Source organism: Sapajus apella, unplaced genomic scaffold, assembly GCF_009761245.1.
Source record: "Sapajus apella isolate SASKATOON/1434 unplaced genomic scaffold, GSC_monkey_1.0 scaffold4, whole genome shotgun sequence".
Taxonomy (NCBI): Eukaryota; Metazoa; Chordata; class Mammalia; order Primates; family Cebidae; genus Sapajus; species Sapajus apella.
Genome location: NW_022436944.1, coordinates 18966182 through 18990248, shown reverse-complemented (window position 1 = coordinate 18990248; position 24067 = coordinate 18966182). Strand labels below are relative to the sequence as shown.

Sequence of the window (24067 nt, the reverse complement as noted above, 5' to 3'; positions counted from 1 at the left end):
GAGTCACTGGAAAAAAATAAGCAGAACCACAAATAGGTGCTGCTATAAATTTATATGTTCAAATCTCAGCTGTCACCCTGTGTCACTTGAGAACTCTTTTTACTAAACACTGTTCAGCTCCCCTGCCCATTCATCAACATGATCCACACCAGAATGATCCATACTACACTGACCCCTTTGCCTAGATTCTAACTCCTTTTATTCCAAGATAACCTATTTCACTTTACAAAGAAAATGAGATGGTATCTTCCATAAAAATCTCAATTTTCCTATCTTTTAATCTACTCATTTATCTGTACTTTTCCACAACTGTACTTTTTTCCTTCTAACTCATCCACCTATTCTGCTAACTCATCTACCTATGCTCCTGATCCTATTTCCTCCCACAACCTACTAGTCTCTCTACTAAATCCAAAATCTCATGGATTCCTTTCTTAAAATCACAGAAAATCAAAAAAACAAAAAACCTCATCTTACTCTTAACGCAGCGACCTTTCTGTTTCTTTCTTATCCCAAACTTAAATAGCAAGCAATTGTTATTTATAATTTTTCACCTACTACTCTCAAAATATTTTCAGTCTGTTATATTTATCTTTAGAAATTAATTTTATGAAAGTCATTTAACTGCAAAATCTACATATCTCTTTCCATTTCTCCTATGACTTCAGAATTTGGCTCTAAAGCTAGCTTTCTAGCATTATCTGCCATTGTCCATGCATATTTCATTTTAAATACCATAAAATTCACTGAGGTCCCAGAATAAAATATGCTCTTTTTAAAGTACTCTTTCACGAGATTTTTTTTACAACCCAAAATGCTCTTCCCCAGTTCTCTAAAAGGTTTACTATCCAATTCAATGATCTCCTTGATGAAACCTTTCCTACCAGTACTCAGGGAAGTCCTTTTAAAAAAAGAGATCCTAAATTTTTGTACAGTACAAAGCCAAAACTAGAATTATGATATCAGGCTAAAAAAATCACAAATCAAATACTGGGTATATTCAAATTAAAGCTTACCAAGTCAAATATTGGGTCATTTCAAAATTCAAATTTACCTTTGCTTAGTCCATCTGCCTTTTCACTGGTATTGTTTCCTCCAAGTTTCATAGAGTCATCGTTAAAATTACATTCCTGGGTAAATAGGCATATTTCTTAAACAGTACTGCTATCGATTTTTTCCCCCCACAGAAATCATTAGTAACATGTTATCATGCATCAGTTTTAAATAACTTTAAACGCACCTTATTTTACATTGCTTTACTTTGCATAATAAAAACTACTTAAACTGCTACCCAATTCTGGAGCAACTGAGGGGGAGGGTGAATAAGTGAAGAGGAAAACATACAAATTGATTTAAAATTTTTTCACAGGTATCTCAGAAAAAGAAAACTAGTTGGTCTTTACCTTTTCAAAAGGAACACCAAAAGCAAATCTCAATTATAAACGACATATTAGTTATTGTGAGAAAAATTCAAGAACTGGGATTTACTTTATAGTTAAGAATTCTCAGACTTCAAACTTTTCAAACCAATGTTCCATGTTCAGATCTTTAATGAGGCTGCCATTGTCATCCTCTTTTTCTCTGGAATTCTCAGGGAAAACAGCTCTAATATATAATAGTACAGGTCCCAGAGTGTCCTCTCCTCTTACGCCATGGAGTCTTGCCCGTCCATTTTCTTTTTCTTTTTCAATGCACCTTTGTTTCAAAATGCATCAATATACACGAGTTGAAAACAATTCTATAAAAGCTGAATTGTTAAGCAAAAAAATCCCATTAGAATTAAGTCTTACTAAAAATGTGGTTGAAAAGATTCATCCCCTATAAAGGTACCAATCTAAATAAATTAAAAATCTACCAGGCTCAGTGGCTCATGCCAGCACTTTGGGAGGCCGAGGAGAGAAGATCAACTGAGGTCAGGAGTTTGAGACTAGACTGGCCAACATGGCAAAACCCGTCTCTACTAAAAATACAAAAATTAGCCGGGCGTGGTGGGGGGGGCGCCAGTAATCTCAGCTACTTGGGAGGCTCGCTTGAACCCAGGAGGCAGAGGTTGCAGTGAGCTAAGATCGTACCACTGCACTCCAGCCTGGGTGACAGAGGGAGACTCCATTTCAAAAAATAAAATAAAATAAAATAAAATAATTAAAAATCCAAAATACAATATTTTAGAGATATAACTAGAAGTTATTTTAGTTAACCTCTAAGCATTAGTTCCAAGAAAGAGATAGTAAAAATGCCTTTCATCAAATGTCCTATCAAGTCTTCAATAATTACTATAATCACTATATTAAACAGTATGCAAAAAATCTAAGTTTATTCAAACATAAAGGATGTCCTTTTTATTATTCTTTTTTTCTTTCTGAGATGCAATTTCTGCTCTTGTTGCCTAGGCTGGAGTGTAATGGCATGATCTCGGCTCACTGCAACCTCTACCTCTCTGGTTCAAGTGATTCTCCTGCCTCCCAAGTAACTGGGATTACAGGCATGTGCCACTACGCCTGGCTATTATTTTGTAATTTTCAGTAGAGACAGGTTTGACCATGTTGGTCCGGCTGGTCTCAAACTCTTAACCTCAGGTGATGTGCCTGCCTCGGCCTCCCAAAGTACTGGGATTACAGGCGTGAGCCACCACGCCTGGCCTTGCATTATTCTTTATATTATTTTGCTCAGTAAACTTTTTCTCCATAAAATTCAAAGATAAATTTTTCATCAAGTCTAACCTGGATGAAACAATAGTATTTTCAAATCTAGGGGACTTTAAATCAATAATATTTCACTCTATATTTGGAATATCTAAACCTACTTGAAAGAGTGACAATTTTTTTTTTTAAATAAATACCTGGCTGGAAATCACATCTTCAGCTTCCATTTCAATTAATGTAGCAACCCAAATATCCTAAAACCTTCTTACTATACAACACCTTAAATATATAACTGATCTTGGGGAAAAATAAGAGAAATCCTTACTGTTAACTGGTAATTTCTCAATTAATAATTGAGACTAAAGCTGAAGTAGTCTTATGTGCTTCTATCAAATCTGGCAATCTAAAACTTCAGTTTTAATAACCAAATGTAGGAAGAACAAGACATAAAACATCAGGTTGTTCAGGGTAAGGAACTGAATCTGAGACTTTAACTCTCAATAAAAGTAGAACGAAGGAAATATAACTAAGTATAGACAATAAAATAATATCTCAGTAGCAGTGACAGGAAACTGATGTACAGCCTTCTCTGAAAACTAAAAACTAGGAAGAATGGTAATTCAGAAGAGTTCAGAAAAGAAGTATATTGCACACATCTTTTTGCTATTTCCTTCTCTTTAAGTTATCTGAATTTTCAGGTACGAAAAGAGGTAACTGTTCCTCTCTAATAACATTTATTTTCTCAATCAATTAATTTTTAATTCTTAGAGACCAAATACAAATGTATGTTTATATTTTATATACACACACAGACATACACACACACACACACATTAAGTATCAAGAAAAGTCACCCTTATTCTCATCACTAGGATATAAATTATTAACATTTTGGTACAGATACTGTATATGAATGGACTTAAAACACACATGAATATATTATTTATATAAAATGAGGAATCAAACTCCACACAAAGATTTGTACCTGTAATTTTTTAACAAAAATCATGAAAGTAATTATTCATCAAAAATAATACTTTGTGGTTTCATAATCGTAAATTTTATGGCTATATCATTTAACTGTTCCCTTGTCAAAAGGTGTTTCAAATTGTCCACCTTTATTTTATGTTTATTTGTTTTAGAGACAGGGTCTCACAATGTCACTGGAGCTGGATTGCAATAGTGCAATCATAGCTGACTATAGGCTCGAACTCCTGGGCTCAAGCAATCCTCCTGCTTCAGCCTCCCAAGCAGGTGGAACTACGGGCGCCAGTCAATATGCCCAGCCTACAAACTGTCCACCTTTAAAACAATGTTGAGAAAAAAAAAAAAACCTGTACTTTCTTTGGAAAAAATGAATTTCTGGTAACTCCCTTCAGATATTTTCTTAGAAATGACGTTATTGACTGGCAAAATTGTTCAAAGATTATAAACAACTTTAAGGCTCTTGATATAAATTATCATTGCTTTCAACAATGTGATACCGGCTGATGGCTCACACCTGTAACCTCAGCACTTTGGGAGGCTGAGGCAGGTAGATCACTTGAGCTCATGATTTCAAGACCAGCCTGGACAAAATGGGCAGAGCTTGCAGTGAGCTGAATTTCGATACTGCACTCCAGCCTGAGCAATAGAGCCAGACCTTGTCTGAAAAACTAGAAAGAATGTGACACAAACTTTCATTCTTATCAGCAACACATGAGAGACAGAGAGATCATTCATCACATTTCTGGAAATACAATTTCTTCGTATTTTAAAGGATGAAATTTAAAGATTTAACAGTAAACTGGAGATTTCATAGAAATCGCACTTACTACTACTTTACCTTCTTCAGTAGATTCTTTTTAATTCTTTCAATAGGAAGAGGTCTTCCATCATGGAAGTTGGTAAGGATTACTGCAATAGCTGTAAGAGTTTTACCCTTAAAAATGTTTTAAAAAGACAAATGGTTAGATTCTGAAATCCAGTTCCCCAGAAAAATATTCCCATTTTAAAATCAAGTAATCGAGTATCAAATATCATTCAAGGCCACAAAAGTATATTGTATATACAGGATAAGAAAAAATGAATATTTTATTTAGTTAGAAAATGCTTTCCCCTCACTGCAATATTAGGAACTGTTAAATGATTTACACTATAAAATACTGTAAGTATCTCTGAGAAATGTCATTTTACTGAATGACTGCTATTCTACAATTCTACATTTAACCCTGAATTATTGATTTTTATCATGCGACTATTTATAACTACTCATTTGCCATGAAGTTCAGAGCTAAAGTGATTAGTAATTCCAGTATGCATATAATCATTTTATTAAAATTTAACTTAAAGATAATACCAAGCTTAAGTCACAACTTATCCATAAAACATAAAGGACATATTTCTTATGCATTTTTCTTAAATGGAACCATGTAATTTTTCAATATTTACTGCAGCTTAATTGATAGTTGGCAATAAAAAAATAAATCTCTGGCAATTTTAAAGCACTGTAAAACAGCGTTTCAAAGTGTGGTCCATAGGCCACTGGGGATAGGGAGGGTTTTCCAGGAGCCCTTTAGGAAAATGTAAAGTCAAAACTGTTTTTATACTACTACTAAGACAGACTTTATTTCTGTTAACATCTGCACTAATGCTACAAAAAGCCCAAATGGCAATGGTGAAAAAAGTGCCTCAGCATAAAATAAAGCAGTTGGCACTAAATTATATTAGCAGTCATGATATTCTTAACTGCCACATACAGTTAAAAAAAAAAAAGCTTTCCTTAAGAATGTTCTTGGCCGGACGCAGTGGCTCATGCCTGTAATCCCAACTACTTGGAAGGCTGGGGCAGGAGAATCACTTGAACCTGGGAGGTAGAGGTTGCAATGAGCCAAGACTGCACCATTGCACTCCAGCCTGGACAACAAGAGTGAAACTCCATCTCAAGAAAAAAAAAAAAAGAATGTTCTCAACAAAGCAGCACATATTAATTTTATTAAATTTCATCACTTAAGTACAAATCTTTTTAATATTCTGTTTAGTGAAATGCAAAGGACACATGAACTATTTCTGTTGCATATCAAAATATGAGGGTTAGCTAGAGAAAAATCAATCAAGATGGGATTTATAAGCTCAACTAGTCACTTTTTTCATGCAACACCATTTTTTACTTGAATGACAACTATCATTCATGAATGAGTTTCTGAAAGATATTTTCTTGAAAATGAACAAAGTGAGGCTGTCATCTAAAAAGGAAACAACTGAGATTATTTGTCAGTGAAAAATTTAAGTTTTCAATAGTAAATTAGAATGCTGGAAAAGTTGTGTGTGACACTATGAACACAGTGCCTTCCCAAAATGTAAATGATTTTCTAATAACATCAGTGGTAACATTAAGGAATGTAAGTTTTGGATATTGCATATGAAATACATCAACATGCTGGGCGCGGTGGCTCACGCCTGTAATCCCAGCACTTTGGGATGCCGAGGCGGGTGGGTCACGAGGTCAAGAGATCGAGACCATCCTGGTCAACATGGTGAAACCCCGTCTCTACTAAAAATACAAAAAATTAGCTGGGCATGGTGGCACGTGCCTGTAGTCCCAGCTACTCAGGAGGCTGAGGCAGGAGAATTGCCTGAACCTAGGAGGCGGAGGTTGCGGTGAGCCGAGATCGTGCCATTGCACTCCAGCCTGGGTAACAAGAGTGAAACTCCGTCTCAAAAAAAAAAAAAAAAAAAAAAAAAAAAGAAATACATCAACATTTGGTAGGTCTGCCCAACTCAATGAACCAACATTTTCTAAATGAGCAATGCTTGGTGTTTTAAAATCATACATAGGTAAAATATCCATTCAATGGGCAAGATATACAAATAGATTGTAAGAAAACAGGGTATAAAAAGCTCACTGTTAAGATTTAGAGTTCCACATGACAACAATTAACCTTTAATAAACTAATACTTGTTGAATTTTGATGTATATATCAAAGAAATCTGCAATTATCCAAAAAGCTACTAAAATACTCTCCCTTTACAACTACATGCCATTGTAAGGACAAATATTCTTCATGTACTTCAACCAAAACAACCTAACAGAACAGACTGAATGAAGAAGCAGATGAGAATTCAGCTGCCATCTACTGTATTTGGCCAACCAGAGATGTGCAAAAATGTAAAACAATGCTAGTTCTCTCATTAAAATTGTTAGTGTTTTGGCATACTTTTCATTTAAAAATATGCCATTTACATTAACAAGTAATGAGTTTGTACTGTTATCTTTAGTTACCATTGCCTAATACTATAAATACTGATAACAGCCCAGAAAAACAAAAGCTCTTTGAGATCATCAGTAAGCTTTAAGAGTAGAAAGGGTTACTGAGGCTGAGAAATACAAAAACTACTAGTGCAAGAATCCATATGTATCTATTTAAGACTCTGATTACCACAACATTTGTGATGGAATACAATTTCACACAACATTGCTTTGTCTTTACTTTTTAAAAGAAAACTTATGAAAGACAGGTCACCCTGAATTTCAAAGAGCAAAGAAAATTGGGAAACATGGCCAGGCGTAGTGGTTCACACCTATAATCCCAGCACTTCGGGAGGCCAAGGTGGGTGGATCACTTGAAGTCAGGAGTTTAAGACCAGGCTGGCCAAAGTGGTGAAACCTGTATCTACAAAAAATTAAAAAATTAGCTGGGCATGGTGGCACATGCCTGTAATCCCAGTTATTTGGGAGGCTGAGGCAGGAGAACTGCTTGAACCTGGGAGGTGGAGGCTGCAGTGAGCCAAGATTGTGCCACTGCACTCCAGAGAACAAGACTCCATCTCAAAAAAAAAAAAGAAATAAGAACATTGAGAAACACACCTATTTCAATTGTACTTTAACCAAACCAAAAGTTTACCACTATTTTAAGTAAAAACTATATGAAAAACTGTGTTCTACAAAGATAGTAAAATCTAGTCCCAAACTAATACCAACATATTCCTATCTCTTTTTACTTCAGAATTACTTTCTAGAAAATCATTATCACAAAATTAGATTATATTAACTAAAGAAAAAAATAATTACCAAACCCATATCATCAGCTAAAATTCCTCCATGGACATTTTCTGGTCGGTCCTTCTCAGAAAAATTTGTTATTGTGTTATAGTATAAGTCGTTTCGCTGTTCCCAGAATGGTGGAAGTTCTTTGCTGTTTTCACGTGACACCATCCATGCTAGAGCTTGTTTTTGATGTGGAAGTAGTGGTGTTTCAATAGCCTATAAACAAAAAGTCATAAAAAGAAATACAGTAAGCTATTTCTTTTTTTACATGCAGAATCTGGAAGAGCTGATCCTGTGATTAAACAAAAAGTAGATTATAAGCATATTTAAACATTCTGAGTAGTCTTAAATAAAAAATAATGGCTCAATACCTCAGCTGGTTCCATTTCATGGGTTTTATCATCTTCTTTTAAATCTTCAAACAATCTGTCAAATTCTGTTTTAAGCTACAATAAAAAGCAACAAGAAACAATGTAAAAAAAACTAATTAAAATACTTGTACTTAAGTCAGATTTCAAATCATTTAGTTAATTAACTGATGTTAATGTCAAATGAGCCAGGAGTGGTGGCTCAAGCCTATAATCTCAGCACTTTGGGAGACCAAGGTGGGAGAATCACTTGAGCTTAGGAGTTTGAAACCAGCCTGGACAACATAGTGAAGAGATCCTGTCTCTAAAAAATATTTTTAAAAAATTAGCCAGCCATGGTGGTGTGTGCCTGTTAATTGTGGCTCCTAGGGATGCTGAGGTGGGAAGATCATTTGAGCCCAGTAGGTCAAGGATACAGTGAGCCATGATTATGCCACTGCACTCCAGCCTGGGAGAGAGACACTCTGTCCCCAAACATTAAAAAATTAAAATTAAATTAAATTCACACACACACACTCACACACACACACACACACACACACAAAATAGTCAAATGCCAGAAAGGCACACAAATCAACTCTGGGATTATACCGCTCACTGAAGACAGAATGAACAAGTGCTTTAGCTGTCAGGAAGTAAAAAAAAATATAGAAGAGTTTTATGTCCTGAGTTTCCGTCACAGTTTTATCACAAGTAAGCTTATATACAAGTTTTGGCAAAACTTGACCTTTATGGTCCTGTGCCTTATTCCTATAAAATGAAAGGGATGAACTAAATTTACATTGTCTCTAAGATTCTTTCTGCCATTACAGTTCCGTGATGCTATCAGTTGTATACAAAATATTTTGTCAGTCCCGCCAGGTCAATGACATTTCATTTATTATTACTGTGATACGGAACTTGCCATGCACTACAGGATAATTTTATTATGCTAAATTAGTTGACTATTTAAACTTAGGTCAGTCCAATTTTATATCAACATATATGTGAAACAGACATTTTTGAAGATTAACACATGAACACACAGCAACAGCTCAGAAGAAATCAGGACGGGTCTAAAAATCATAAGTAACCTGGGGTTTACCTACCAGACACAAACTCAAGTCCTTCTAACAATAAGCAGGGTAAATATGGTAACTACAATTAGCAGACGAAAGGACTAACACTGGTGGGTACAGACATCAAAAAAGTTTTAATGTTATTTTTTAATTGATCTGCATTAACTTATTTTATATGATTTTTTTTCAAAGAAATTCAGCATAACTCATCCTAAATTACAAGTTAGACAAAGTTAATGTCAAGAATTTGGAGTTAATTCTTTAGCACTGCATTTGCAAACTTACTGAGAGGAGTAAGTTTCAATATTTCTTAAAATGACTACTTGAGCATTTAAAACATTTCAAATACAAAATATGCCATGCATAAACAATAACATGTGTTTTGTATGTTAGGTACAAATGTTCATGTATGGATTTATCCTTTATCAGTATTTTTTATATAAATGCTAACAAATACATATATTTTATTTACTCTGTAACATGTTTCATAATATATCTGAAGATCACAAATATATTCATCCTGTTCTTTCAAATACAAATCTTCAACATTTAAAATTCACTTTTAGATTACAAAATAAAAGAGAATAAAATACCTGTTCAGTTGTCATCTGTACTGCAGCATGCAATGGCATACTATAGCTTGGTCCAGCTCTTCCAGAGCCCCAAGCACTTTCCAAAGTGAATCCGAAAGCTATTATTTACAAAATGAAAAGAATAAAGCCATCAAATAAAATGTTTTTATCTTTTAATAAGTAGCTTTGAAAATATGCATAACAGGGTTGGGTGCTGTGGCTCACACCTATAACCCCAGCACTTTGGGAGGCCAATGCAGACAGTTCACTTGAGCCCAGAAGTTCAAAACTAGCCTGGGCAATATGGCGAAATCCTGTCTCTACAAAAAATACAAAAATTAGTCAAGCGCCATGGTGGGTACCTGTTATCCCAGCTACTAGGGAGGCTCAGGTGGAGGGACTGCTTGAGCCCAGGAGGTCAAGGTTGCACTGAGTCACTGATCGTGGCCACTGCACTCCAGCCTAGGTGACAGAGGGAGACTCTATCTCAAAATAAATACACAAATAAATAAAATGTGCATAACAAACTTCATTAAAAGCCTGGTATTTTAGAGGTTTATTTATTTATTTATTTATTTATTTATTTAATTTTTTTGAGACGGAGTTTCACTCATGTTACCCAGGCTGCAGTGCAATGGCACGATCTCGGCTCACCGCAACCTCCGCCTCCTGGGTTCAGGCAATTCTCCTGCCTCAGCCTCCTGAGTAGCTGGGATTACAGGCACGCACCACCATGACCAACTAATTTTTTGTATTTTTAGTAGAGACGGGGTTTCACCATGTTGACCAGGATGGTCTCAATCTCTTGACCTCGTGATCCACCCGCCTCGGCCTCCCAAAGTGCTGGGATTACAGGCTTGAGCCACCGCGCCCAGCCCAGAGGTTTTTTTAAAAGCGAAATACTGAATCACTCAAAAACCACAAGCAATTTCACATTATTTCAACAAACTCTTGCCAAGCAATCCTTTTTGTTCCCTATTAGAAGATTCTTTTCGTCTAAAATTTATCAAAAAGAATGTTTAAGATCAGGGGATTCCAGACGTTACCATTAGGGAAAATTAGGGGGGGGGTACATGAGACTTTTTCTCTAATTTTTTATTTAATATCCCCTCACTCTTGTTATTCTGACCATAAATATTTTTATGTGTGAATCTATAGTTATTTCAATAGAGGCAAAAGGAAAAATCAGATTTCCTCAAAAAGACTCTTGAAAAAAAGTTGTAACTTGGAGCCTTGAGTACAAATTAGCCAACAAACTCCAAGAGAGAATAAATGTTTCATAATCCCTACATCTTATATCAGAATAACATTAAGTTAAACTGTAAACTTACTTTTTGGTGCAGGACCCAATTTAAATCCATGTTTCTTCAACTGATCTGAAACTGCTTTTCTATTTTCTTCTTTTCCCCAAAAAGTCATATGCAGAGGCATGGTAAAAGCATTGTTTGCACCAAAAGGAACTACCCTATTATATTTGGGAGAAAAAGAAAGGGAAATTAGAAGCATTACTTTTTATCCCCACTGAGAATCAGTTCAGTATTTTAAGTGTATCATTTACATTTTGCATGGAAGTCTGCAGATTTTAAAGAGAAAAAGAACAAGAAATAGAATCATAAACAATCACAAGAAAAGAGCGATTTTTAGAACCAGAGTGCCAGAAAAAATTGAGAAAATGGAATAAAGCAGTTTTAAAATAAATGGATGGCATGTAAACAAGATTGTAAGATAAGTAAAATAAGTTTAAATGAAAGGGTAGAGCTTTGGCTAACAGAACCACTGAGGGTAATAAATCCTTCTGCTTGGAAAATGGGGAATGCAAGAACTTGTGATTCACTAACAGTTATTCTCAATATCTCCTTTTCCAGTTAATCAGGAAAACGTGATTAACTGAAAAAGGAGAAAACAAAGTGAAACATTACTGATCATTTTTCTTCCAAACTCACCTAGGATTATGACATGAATATCCTAAAAATTAGAATTAGAATTAGGATATAAAGATCCCAAATATTCTAAATACTTAAATTGCGATCACAAGTACAAATGCCTAAAAAAGAAAAAGTAACTAAAAGACTGAAAGAGTTTTAAAAAAAAGAAAAAATAAAGAAAGAGGTGGTAAAACTGAGAGCATATGCCCTAGCTAAAAGGAGAGGTACTACTCAGTTCCAGTCAACTTTTGTCATATGGAAGTGACAACTCATCCAGCATTGCCAGATCTTCCTCTTGTCAAGAGAAAAATGTTTTTGTATTTAAGGAAATAAATTAATATGTATAAAATGCTGACTAGCTAGCTATTTCAATGTAAATACTAAATGAAAAAATGTCTAAAACACTGCAGGCAAAATGAAATTCACCTACATCCTATCACAGAATACCAGTTTATAACTTCCGATATAAACGAACACTTCCAGGCTGGGTGTGGTGGCTCACGTCTGCAATCCCAGCACCTTGGGAGGCTGAGGGAGGCAGATCAACTGAGGTCAGGAGTTTGAGACCAGCCTGACCAACATGGTAAAACCCTATCTTTACTGAAAACGCAAAAGTTAGCTGGGCATGGTGGCAGGCACCTGTAATCCCAGCTACTCAGGAGGCTGAGGCAGGGAGAGTTGGTTAAATCCAAGAGGCAGAGGATGCACTAAGCCGAGATCACACCACTGCACTATAGCCTGGGTAAAAGTGAGGCTCCATCTCAAAATAAATAAACGAACGAACATTTCCAAATTCCTAAACCTAGGTACCAAAAGGCTTGGAAAAATGGAATGCAATTCCTAATATTTGAACCAAGGTTTATTTTTCTCTATGGTAATAATTCCATAGGAAAATGAGAGGACAAATTGTTTGATGGCTGGGGTAGTGGAAGTATGTAAAAGAAGAATTAAAACATTTATTTAACACATACTAAAACAACAGTGATAGAAATTGTTAGCATACCTTTATAGGCTCTAACAAGAAGCCCTAACAAGTTGAAAGATGACTATAATTCACAATTATTAAAATTATATTCTGAAAGTACATTACCCTTCAACTTGTGCCAATTTGTTGTCCATGATATAGGCCAAAGCACCTGCAAGATCTTTCTTTAAATGGCCAACCTGATTTCCATTCACATTGTTTACTTTAATCGCATTCTTATCATAAGGATTATTTGGATCTCGTTGTAATGCAACCATTTCATTATTATTAACCTAATAAAAATAATAAACATATAGTATTATATCATAAATAATAGACAATAACTGCTATACTTTATCTGGGATTTTCCATTCATTACTGCTGTGTACTGCACTTAAGAAAAATATATCTTCTTAGACACAAACTACAGAAATATTAAATAATATATTTTATTGTGATTCTTTAATATTTTTCTAATTTATATTCATTAGAAAGTTAACAAATCCTTAAAATCTAAAAAATACAGTTAAATGTAAACTAGCAAATTCATATTATATAAAATTTTCTACATCATAACTTCTAAAAAATAGCTAACCTTTATTGAGTGCTTACTATGTGTCAAGCATTGTTCTAAGTACATTGCATAGACTGACTTTTTAAATCTTCACAACCCTATTAGGAGGTACTATTATTATTCCCATTTTACAAATGAGGAAACTGAAGCACAGAAAAGCTAAGTAACTTGCCCAAGGTGACAAAGCTAAAAGGTATCGGAGATAGGATCTGAACCGAGACAGGGTGGTTCCTGAGCCTGAATTATCTGGAATACATAAAAGTCAGGGAATAAAGCATTTATAAGTCAGGATGGAACTGGGTAAGAAAAATATATCCAGCCTTCAACTCAGGCCATTCTGATTTTACTTTATTAAAAACTGTATAGGTAACTTAAATACAATGATGTATATTTTTAAAAACTGAAGAACACAATAAAGAATGGTAGAGTAAGGACTTTCAAAAATTCCTCAATAAAAGCAACAACAAAAAAAAAAACTAGATAAATTCTCTTCAGAATCAAATGTTTTCAGAATTCTGAGAACTAAATCAAAGGCTTGCAGAAATCTGAGGAACATTTATTCAAGAAAAACAGCGGAATATCAGTACTTTAGTCCCATCCCCAGCTATACTGTAGCCTTTAAAAATTATAGCTTGCTGGGATGCTAGGTAAAGCCTAGCAGTCACCAGAAAAAAACAGAATGGAGTTATAGTTCTTTCAAAGATTCATTTCCAAAGAATTGCTATTCTCCTAAAGTTCTCCCAGAAGATCCCACTTGGAAGGCTGACTGTATTTACCTCTGAGCTCACCCAGTACCAAAAAACCTCCCTTGGGTGGGTGATGTTAAAAACAACTTCACAGGAAAGTATAACTTCATGGCTATCTGAGGCAGTGGATAACAGCTGAAGCAAAACAATAGAAAAACAAAAAGGCTTATAAGGAAAAGCTAGGGAAGGAGATGTTTGTGAGGGCTTTGAAAAGCTCCAGTGTATTTCTGGAAATCTAGAAGACCATAAGCAAGCATAGGGCTGGTATGCAAGACCAGGGCTGTGCACGTTCTCAAGAAAGACCTGAGAAGGCCCTAAACTCTCACTTTTGCCTGAACTTAAGGCAATTAAGCCAGAAGTGAAAGCTAAAGGGAAGTTGTCAATTGCCTTAGAGTGCTGAAGGAATGCCCCAACATAGAGATATGCTCAGTAAAGAATGTGTGATTTATTTGTTCTAGCACAATCATTAGCTGACTACTAAGCTAACCAAGTACAGACTTCAGTGACTGACCACACATGATAAAGAACAGACATCACAGAAGTAATTCAGAAAAGTCACTAGCAAACACACACTAATTACCAAAATCAGCAAAAACAACCCATCCTGTGAAGGGAGGAGAATCTGATTTCCAGAGTTGCCACATTATTATATGTCCATCTTTCAAGAAAAAAAGTACAAGATACGCAAAAAAATAAGAAAGAATGGTCTATACACAGGGAAGAAAAACAATCAATATCAGCTGTCCCCAAGAAAGTACAGATGTTTGATATAGTAGAAAAAGAATTTAATAAGTTATTTTAAATATGTTGAAAGGGGCAGGGCATGGTGGCTCACACTTGTAATCCCAGCACTTTAGGAGGCTGAAGTGGGAGGATCTCCTAAGGCCAGGAATTTGACACCAGCCTGGGCGATATGGCAAGATCCCATTTCTAGAAAATAAAAGTAGAAAAATTAGCCAGGTAGGGCGGTATATACCTCTAGTCCCAGCTACTCAGGAGTCTGAGGTGGGATGACTGCTTGAATCCAGGAGTTCAATGTTACAGTGAGCTATGACCATGCCATAGCACTCTAGCCTGGGTAACAGAGCAAGACCCTATCTCTAAAAAACTTTAAAAATTCAAAGACATAAAGCAAACCATTTCTTTCAACATGAAAATGCATGTCTAAAAGCATGAAAACAATGTCTCACCAAAGAGCAATTCTAGAGTCAAAAGGTACAATAACTGAAGAAAAAATTCACCAGAAAGGCTCAACAGCAAATCTGAGAAGGCGTTAAGAAAGAATCAGTGAAGCTTAAGATAGGTCAATTGATATTATACAATCTGAGGAACAAAAAAATGAGAAGCATAATAGAGCCTCAGAGACCTGTAACATCAAGTGTACTAACACACACACATAATAAAAGTACCATAAGGAGAAAAAAGAAAGAGGCAGAAAAAATATTTAAAGATATTTAATAACAGCCAAAAACTACCCCATTTGATGAAAACCAGTAATCTATACTCATAAGAAGCTCAACAACGCCAACTAAAATAAATTCAAAAAGATCCACACCCGGTCACATCATAATCAAACAGTCGAAGAAGTTGGAGACCAGCCTGGGCAATAGAGCAAGAGTCTGTCACTTAAAAAAAAAATTATTAAAAAAATTTTTTTAAATTTTAAAGTATGATTTTTTTGTAATTTTTCTATCTGATTAAAGAGTATATAAAATAATTATAATCTTTGTTGACAGGTATACTATATAAAGATATAAATTATATGATAACAGTACAAAGGAAGGCAACAGGATGGAGCTATCTATGAGCAGTTGTTTTTTTTTTTTTTTTTGACAGTCTCTCACTCTCTTACCAGGCTGCAGTGCAGTGGTGCGATCTCAGCTCACTGCAACCTCCAACTCCCTGGTTCAAGTGATTCTCCTGCCTCAGCCTACCGAGTAGCTGGTATTACAAGCACGTGCCGCCACCGCCCCCCGCCGCCCCGCCAATGTCTGTATTTTTAGTAGAGACGGGGTTTCATTATGTTGGCCAGGATGGTCTCAATCTCTTGACCTCATGATCCGCCCACCTCGGCCTCCCAAACTGCTGGGATTATAGGTGTAAGCCACTGCGCCCAGCAGCAAAGATTTTTATATACTATTAAGTTGGCACTAATCCAAACCAGGTTCTCATAAATTAAGTTGTTAATTGTAATCCCTAAGGCAATCATAAGTAACTCAAAATATATAGTAAGACAAACAAGGGAATTAAAATGGTACACCAAAAAAAAAATCTATTTATCATAAAACGGAGTATTAGAGGCCAGACCCCAATGCTATATATTGTATCATTCCATTTACATGAAATGTGAAGGGGAGGCAAACCCATATTAACAGGAAGTAGACTGATTCATGGCTGCCAGACACTGAGGGATAGAGATAACGGGAGTGACTACAAATGGGAATGAGGTTTCTTTTTGGAGTAATAAAAATGTTTTGGAACTAGATTGTAGGGATGGTTGCACATCCTTGTGAATATTCTAAAAACTACTCAACTGTACACTTTAAAATTTTATGAATGTAACTCAACTTTTTTTTTTTTTTTTGAGACAGAGTTTTGCTCTTGTTGCCCAGACTGGAGTGCAATGGCGCAATCTCTGCTAACCGCAACCTCTGCCTACCAGGTTCAAGCAATTCTCCTGGCTCAGCCTCTTGTGTAGCTGGGACTACAGGCGCACGCCACCACACCCAGCTAATTTTTGTATTTTTAGTAGAGATGAGGTTTCACCATGTTGACCAGGATGGTCTTGATCTCTTAACCTCATGATCTGCCTGCCTTGGCCTCCCAAAGTGCTGGGATTACAGGCATGAGCCACCACCACAGGCCATATCTCAACTTTTAAAAATTCCTTGAAAATGTACAGGAAAGCTATTTCAAAGCTCTCCCAGCATCTGTCTACTGACTCAAGAGATTACAGCCAGAACCAGAGTATCAGACAGATATTCATCTCTAGCCCTTTGGGGCTACATCTATGAGCATAGCTCTATTCTCTACCAGTCACCGTCCCTCTGGCACTGCCTACAGAATGACCTTTTTAAAACCAGATGATGCAAATCCTAGAAAATATATAACCAAAAAAGGGCACGAAACTAACAATTTTTGAGGATTTCATCTCAAATAAGGTATTATACAACTGTAATTTATCATAATAAGCTATCATTAATTACAATTAGTTAACTGCCATTACAAATAACTAATTACTAGAATTTTAAATCAAATATGTATGAGCCAAAATACTGGAGACTATGAAAACAAAGAAAACATGGTCCAAGCAGCAAGAAAAAAATAGGACATATATATACTAAAAAGACAAAGACATGCATGTTCTTCACATGTACCCCAAAACCTAAAATGCAATAAAAAATAAAATAAAATAAAATAAATAAATAAAAAAAAGAAAAGTTTAAAAAAAAAGACAAAGACAAGAATAACAAAAGGAATTAGAATTAATCACAACAGTACAGGCACGCCCTGCATAATGACATTTCACAAAGACAGACCATATATATTATGCAACAGCTGTTCCACAAGATTATAATGGGGCTGTCCTATAATAGTGTACCATTTTTTAACTTTTATACAGTATTTTTACTGTGCCCTTTTCATGTTACATATGCTTAAATACACAAATGTGTTACAACTGCCCACAGTATTCAATAGAATAACATCCTGTACACTCCATGATGTTCCCACAAAGAAATCACCTAACACATCTCAGAAAGTATCTTCATCATTAAGCAACACATAACTGTATTTTAAAACAGAAAAAAATAAATAAATAAACCACCTTATTATAAAATAAACCCTTTGATGGGTCAGAAAATAAAAAACTTAACCATATGCTTATTGAAAACACACTTAAAAAAAAAACTACAACAAAAAATAAAAATAAAATAAACACCAGAGCTAAAAATAAAGAATGCTACTATATAACAAAACTTGGTGGCTAAAGGCAATGCAATACTTAAAACGTTTAAAGAGTAAAAGATTTTATTATTAAATGATTCAAATTAAGTGCTCAAATCACAAGTCCAAAAGAAAAAAAAAAAAAAAGAAAACAAACCTAAATAGAAAAACTTAATATGAGTAGTTATTAAGCTAAGAAACATAATCATTAAGAAAAATACAAGACTGCCTGCCTTGAAAAGAAATAATGTCATAATCAATAAAAAAGAATGTAAGAATAGACACAAATATGTAATGCAAAGAATGAAAACACAAATATAACCACTTTTCTAAGTTTTTAAAAAGTTTAATGGAGCTAATAAGGCATACAAATTGTGTTCTGGCAGACATTTAAAAAACGGCACATCTTATCAAAACTTGACAATTCAGAGTCAAGGGTACTGAAATTAAAGTTCAGAGCACCAACTTAAAACAACAAAAAAAATAGTTATTCAACTTGGAAAGAAGAACTAGAACCACTGAATAAAGGGGAATTTATGTGTTCCTTGATCTCAAAATCCTTCAGGAATACGAGTTATGGCTACTTGTGAGCAACACATCATACCACCAAACCCCAATTCCAAAAAATTACATTTATAATTTTATAAGGATAAATGATGACTATGCACAACTCTATGGAAATAAGTTTGAAAATCTAAATAAAATGGATGCTTTTCTTCAAAAATGTAAATAACTAAAACTGACCTAAGAAGTACCTAAATTATGCTGAGTAAAAACACCAGACTTAAAACAGTACATACTGTATAATTTAATGTATATGAAGTTCTAGAATAGGTAAAACTTATCTATAGTGATAAAACTCAGACTTGTTGCCTAGGGCAGGGGCAGGGAAAAATGACTATAAGAGGATACAAGACGCTTTCAGGGAGATGGATATTATCTATATCTTGACTGGGGTAGTAGTTATCAGGTATACATCTTTTTCAAAATACTAGGTTTGTACATTTAAAATATGTACATTTTATCATATGTAAACCACATCTCAATAAAGTAGAAAAAGTGAAAATAACAAGTATGCAAAGACAATATCTCAATTTTTATTACTTTTTTATAATAGTGATCAACTGAAAAATATCCATCAATAAGGAAACTAAACGTCCAATACAGATGATATTCCTAATATTTGACTAAGAGAAAAACTAGTGATCATATTAGGAATAATATGATCTCATTTTTATTAATACATAATATGATTCCAATTTACATGCATACGCTCACAGAAACAGGCGTAGAAAATCAGTTATGGTTCTGAGTGGTAGACTTTAGAAGATTTAATGCTTTCTTAGCCATTTAAAAATAATGAACATGGCCGGGTGTGGTGGCTTAATCCTGTAATCCCAGCACTTTGGGAAGCCAAGGCGAGTGGATCATCTGAGGTCAGAAGTTCAAGACCAGACTGACCAACAGGACAAAACCCCATCTCTACTAAAAACAAAAAATTAGCCAGGTATGATGGCGCATGCCTGTAATCGCAGCTACTTGGGAGGCTGAGGCAGGAGAATCTTGAACCTGGGAGGTGGAGGTTGCAATGAGCCAAGATTGCACCATTGCACTCTAGCCTGGCAAAACTCCATCTCAAAAAAAAAATAAATAAATAAATAAACAATGAACATGTATTAATTATGAAATAAATGATATCTCAACACAGTGTTCCTGGAAAAAAAAAATATTTAAAATATATATGTTTGGCAAAATAAGAAAACTGATGATTACTTTTAGTCAACACATATTAGTTTACTGAGGTCATGGAGATTATTCTAAGATCAACAAATAGTGATTGTTCTAAGATCAGTAACTACCATAATCTAGTATTTCACAGTGGTATAAAATAATTATTGAAAACAATGTAAGTTTTGAAAAATTAGCACAAACTTGAAAACACAAAAACTCAGAAATGCATATGAGAGCTAGAGAATATATAGATATGAAATAAGAACTGATAGATTTCAAGAATCTATTAGAAAAAATTAGAGGCCAGGTGCAGAATCCCAGCATCTTGGGAGGCTGAGGCAGACGGATCACTTGAGCCTAAGAATTCCAGACCAGCCTGGGCAACATGGCAAAATCCTGTCTCTACAAAAAAAAACACAAAAATTAGCTGGGTGTGGTGGTGAATACCTGCAGTCCCAGCTATTTGGGAGGCTGAAGCGGGAGAATCGCTTGAGTCTGGGAGGCAGAGGTTGCAGTGAGGCCAGATTAGGCCATTGCACTCCAGCCTGGGTGACAAAAATGAGACTCAGTCTCAAAAAAAAAAAAAAAAAAAAAAAAAAAAAAGGGTCGGTTGCAATGACTCACACCTATAATCCCAGCACTTTGGGAGGCCAAGGCAGGCAGATCACGAGGTCAGGCGTTCAAGACCAGTCTGACCAACATGATGAAACCCTGCCTCTACTAAAAATACAAAAATTAGCCAGGTAAGGCGGCAGGGCCTGTAATCCTAGCTACTTGGTAGGCTGAGGCAGGAGAATCACTTGAACCTAGGAGACAGAAATTGCAGTGAGCCAAGACTGCACTACTGCACTCCAGTCTAGGCAACAGAGCAAGACTCCGTCTCAACAACAACAACAGAAACATCCAATTCACTTAAGTGGAAGAGAAGATCATAGCCGCCTGAGAATTCCATGCTATGCAGTATTAGGATACAGAGAGAAACTATATATGATGAGGATTTTAAATTCAGCCAAACTGTCATTAAGTCCTTCATAACTTTCATTTTATGAAACTATCATTTATAAAATGCCACAATTAAGGAAGATACAAAAACTTAGGAACTATTGTTTCTTCCTAAGGAATCTCCTAGACAATACATTTTGGACAATCAGAAAACAATTCGAAAAGTTCCAATGTAAAGAAAATATAGGAGAAAAACAAATCAAGAACATGAAACTTTTTCCCAAGGAATCTCCTTCTGAACATGTTTCAGACACCTCCACAAAAAAAAAAAAAAGATTTGAGAAGCTTAAACGTTAAGAAACATATGAAGGAATGAAAATAAAATCCAGAAGATTCCACAAAACAGACCTCCTTTTTGCAACAAATCTATGACATGCCAAGGCACTGGGGTGTGAGGGCAGGGTGCCCATAATAACCAAACATAATGCACTGAGGCAGAGCATGGTGGCTCACTCCTGCAATCCCAACATTCTGAGAGGATGAGGCGGGAGGATCACTTCAGGTATTTGTTATTTCTTGGGTACAAATATTTCATTTACTTAAAAGTAAAATAAAGATTAACCATACATATCACCTGCTAATTAATTCTCTTATCTTAATGCCACAAATATAATCAAAATTTAACTTAGTTATCTATTATTATACTCACTACTCCAGTGTAATAACGTAGTCCAACCACGTGACCTCTCAAACTTCCGAATAAAACTGAATCTAGTTCTTCATCACTAGTTAGAAAGTCATCTGGAGGGATAACATCTTGGAATTCAAAACGTGGAAAGAAAGTTGGATATGAGAGGCGTGGAAAATGTCCATGAACTCCATATTGGACAGTTTGCAAGTACTTCCAAACAGGATCCCTATTTAAAAAAAAAAAAAAAAAAAAGGCAATGAAAAACAATATAATATTCAAGTATTTCCAAAGACCATATGACTAGTTTTCTCGTGCTTTACTTCAGCAAATGAAATCTTACATGAGAATTACACTAAAGATTAATAGTTACTCTGGTTAAAGCAGAAATTGCAGTGAGTGGAGAAGGATTCCAGAAACTCCACCATATCAACATTGGCTCTTCTACCTGCTCCCCAGGTATTCAAAATGAAAAGCCCAGAGTTCACAAACCTCTTTCATAGTGAAAACCGTCTAAATTGAAATGTATATGATGTTGGTAACTACAATTAAGAGTCAGGCGTGGTGACTAACGCCTGTAATCCCAACACTTGGGAAGGCCAAGGCGGGAGGATCACCTAAGGTCAGGAGTTTGAGACCAGCCTGGCTAACATGGTGAAACCCCTTCTCTAGTAAAAACATAAGAATTAGCCAGGTGTGGTGGCGCACATCTGTAATTCCAGCTACTCGGGAGGTTGAGGCAGGAGAATCTCTTGAAGCCGGGAGGCTGAACCCGTAAGGCGAAGGTTGCAGTGAGCTGAGACTGTGCCACTGCACTCCTGCCTGAGTGACAGAGCGAGATTCCATCTCAAATAAATAAATAAAATTGTATGTCAACATTTCAATACGGATTGAGCTACAAAAGACTTACAAAAATACAACTATTATTGTACATGAGGCTGTTTATAACTTTCCAGAAAATACATCCAACATCCGTTACTGTAACTCCCTCTGAGCAGAACACTTACTTTATTCCTGCATCCAAATTACGCCACCGTGGGAAATTTGGCCCCAAGCCTTCCGTACCCAGCTCCCATCGCTGGTTTAAGCCTAACCCCAAACCCGTTACCTGTAACTGTTTGGAAAACAGCCATGAAAACCAATTTGGACAATGAAAAATGAGGGGAAGTCTACTGGAGCATTCCAAGAAGTTTCCGTTTTCCTAACAGTCGCTTTTAATTGCGCTGCGTTTTCCTTGCAAGCGGTGCGCACCTCTATTAGCTCCTCTGCAAATATACATCTCCACGTCTGTGCATACACATAAGCTGTGAGCCACTTGGGGGCAAGGGCTGTCTTACTCGGCCTTCCACCGAGGGCAGTGCTTGGCGCACAGTGGGTATCTAATGGATGTTTTGTTGAATAAAGCACTGGCCGAGAGGCTTTGAGCCCCAGGCCCCCCACAGTCCGTGACAGAGATTTCCCAAGTCCCTAACACAAGACTCGCCCTAGAAGCCCCTATTCGCCAGCCAAGACAATGCATTTATTTCCCCCGAGGCCACATATGCGACCAACAGAATGAATACAGCCGCACAAATCGCCAAGGGAACGCGGAGGAATGCGGGGAAGGTCAGGTTCATTTGGGGACGCCTCCAGGCGGTTAGCCCCAGCGCCCCACCCCCTCCACCCCCTTCACCTCTTGAACGTCCAGGACATGGCGCTGAGTGAGATGACCAGAGGAGCGCCTCGGCTCCCCTGGATCGTTCTCGGGCCTCCTCGATACGCCTCCTTCCAGGTCCCGCAGCCCGGAGGCCCGGGACAAGTTCCGAGCGCCTGATCGAGAGCGCACGGCTGAAGGATAAATCGCCGCGAGTCCAGTCAGACGTCGACGCCGTCTCCTTCTAGCTACAATCTGAGAGACCAGCGTCGCTCTGTGACTGGCACTGGGAAAACCCAATCACGAAGAGGAAACTGCAGAGCCAAACCAATCAAGGCACAGAAGGGAGGGCAACTCCGCCCCGCTGCCATTCAAAGACGGCGGGGGGTCCCGGCCGCAAGGGCGGCTCCATCCGGGTTCTTCCCCGCCCCCAAGGTGGGCGCGCGGGAAAGCCACGCGGCTGCAGTAGTGTGACTGCGGTGCTTGCGGTGCCGGCGTTTTCTTTGATTTCCCTGCCTCAGACCGAGGGAGATGACTTTCCTCTACCTCACAAGCCCTAAGAGGCAACCCCATTCTTCAGGCTGTACTGTATCCTCCCTCTTATTTTCTCCTCATCTAATGTGACACGTAGTAGGGCCTTATACTCAAAGAGCTTGGGAGACCTGGAGCTACCGGCAAGATCCTTTCTTCATTCCCTGTCGTTAACCCTGGGGACTTTCGCTCCAAATTTTCATTTTAAGCCTCAGCTTATGTATGAGGCACAACGAGTTTGGAAAATCTTAAATGGGACTTAAGGGTCCCCTCCCCACCTGTTTTTGTTATTTTTAAGGAAAATGTTTCTTTCTTGGTGCAGGAAAGCCATCACACGTTTATCACAGCTATGGGGGCGTTTGCTGGAAATGGACTTGGGGCCATTTTCCCGTGAGCACGTGGCTGCTCCCTTCAAACGGGGGAGACGCTTATTTTCCTCAGGGAACGGCAGAGAGGTGCTCTGAGGCCCTTCTCGGCCCGCTTTCCAGAATCTGAGGTGACTGGGGGGAGAATGCGGACTGGGACGGTCCGCCTTGGGACAGCTGCAGCCGAGGCCTGGTAGGGCTGGTCCCTGCGCGTTGGGGGTGGAAAGGAGGCTGTTGCCCCAGAAGCTGACCTTTTAACCTCAGAGGGCGAGAGGCTGATGGTGGCGCCAAGCTGCATAGGCAGCGCCATGTAACTGCCAGAGAATGCCCGTCACAGAGAGGTCCATGTTACAGGCC

At 37.0% G+C, this 24067-nt stretch overlaps 1 protein-coding gene across 8 annotated transcripts in view; it reads right to left on the bottom strand.

Moving 5' to 3' along the window:
* HLTF (helicase like transcription factor) overlaps positions 1–23098 on the bottom strand; it is a 55560-nt gene extending 32462 nt beyond the window's left edge. For 7 of the 8 annotated variants that reach the window (XM_032263749.1, XM_032263730.1, XM_032263740.1 and 4 more), the window contains exons 1-9: positions 22854–23097; positions 21203–21410; positions 12682–12848; positions 10998–11131; positions 9688–9785; positions 8040–8114; positions 7693–7884; positions 4468–4563; positions 1055–1130 (exon numbers count right to left, since the gene is read on the bottom strand). In XM_032263749.1, the coding sequence (XP_032119640.1) occupies positions 1055–1130; positions 4468–4563; positions 7693–7884; positions 8040–8114; positions 9688–9785; positions 10998–11131; positions 12682–12848; positions 21203–21410; positions 22854–22873 (1066 nt within the window). In that variant the 5' untranslated portion in view covers positions 22874–23097. Of the gene's footprint in view, positions 1–1054; positions 1131–4467; positions 4564–7692; positions 7885–8039; positions 8115–9687; positions 9786–10997; positions 11132–12681; positions 12849–21202; positions 21411–22853 lie in introns of all 8 variants that reach the window. The other variant, XM_032263784.1, reaches the window with a different exon arrangement.
* Positions 23099–24067: the final 969 nt, after the last annotated feature.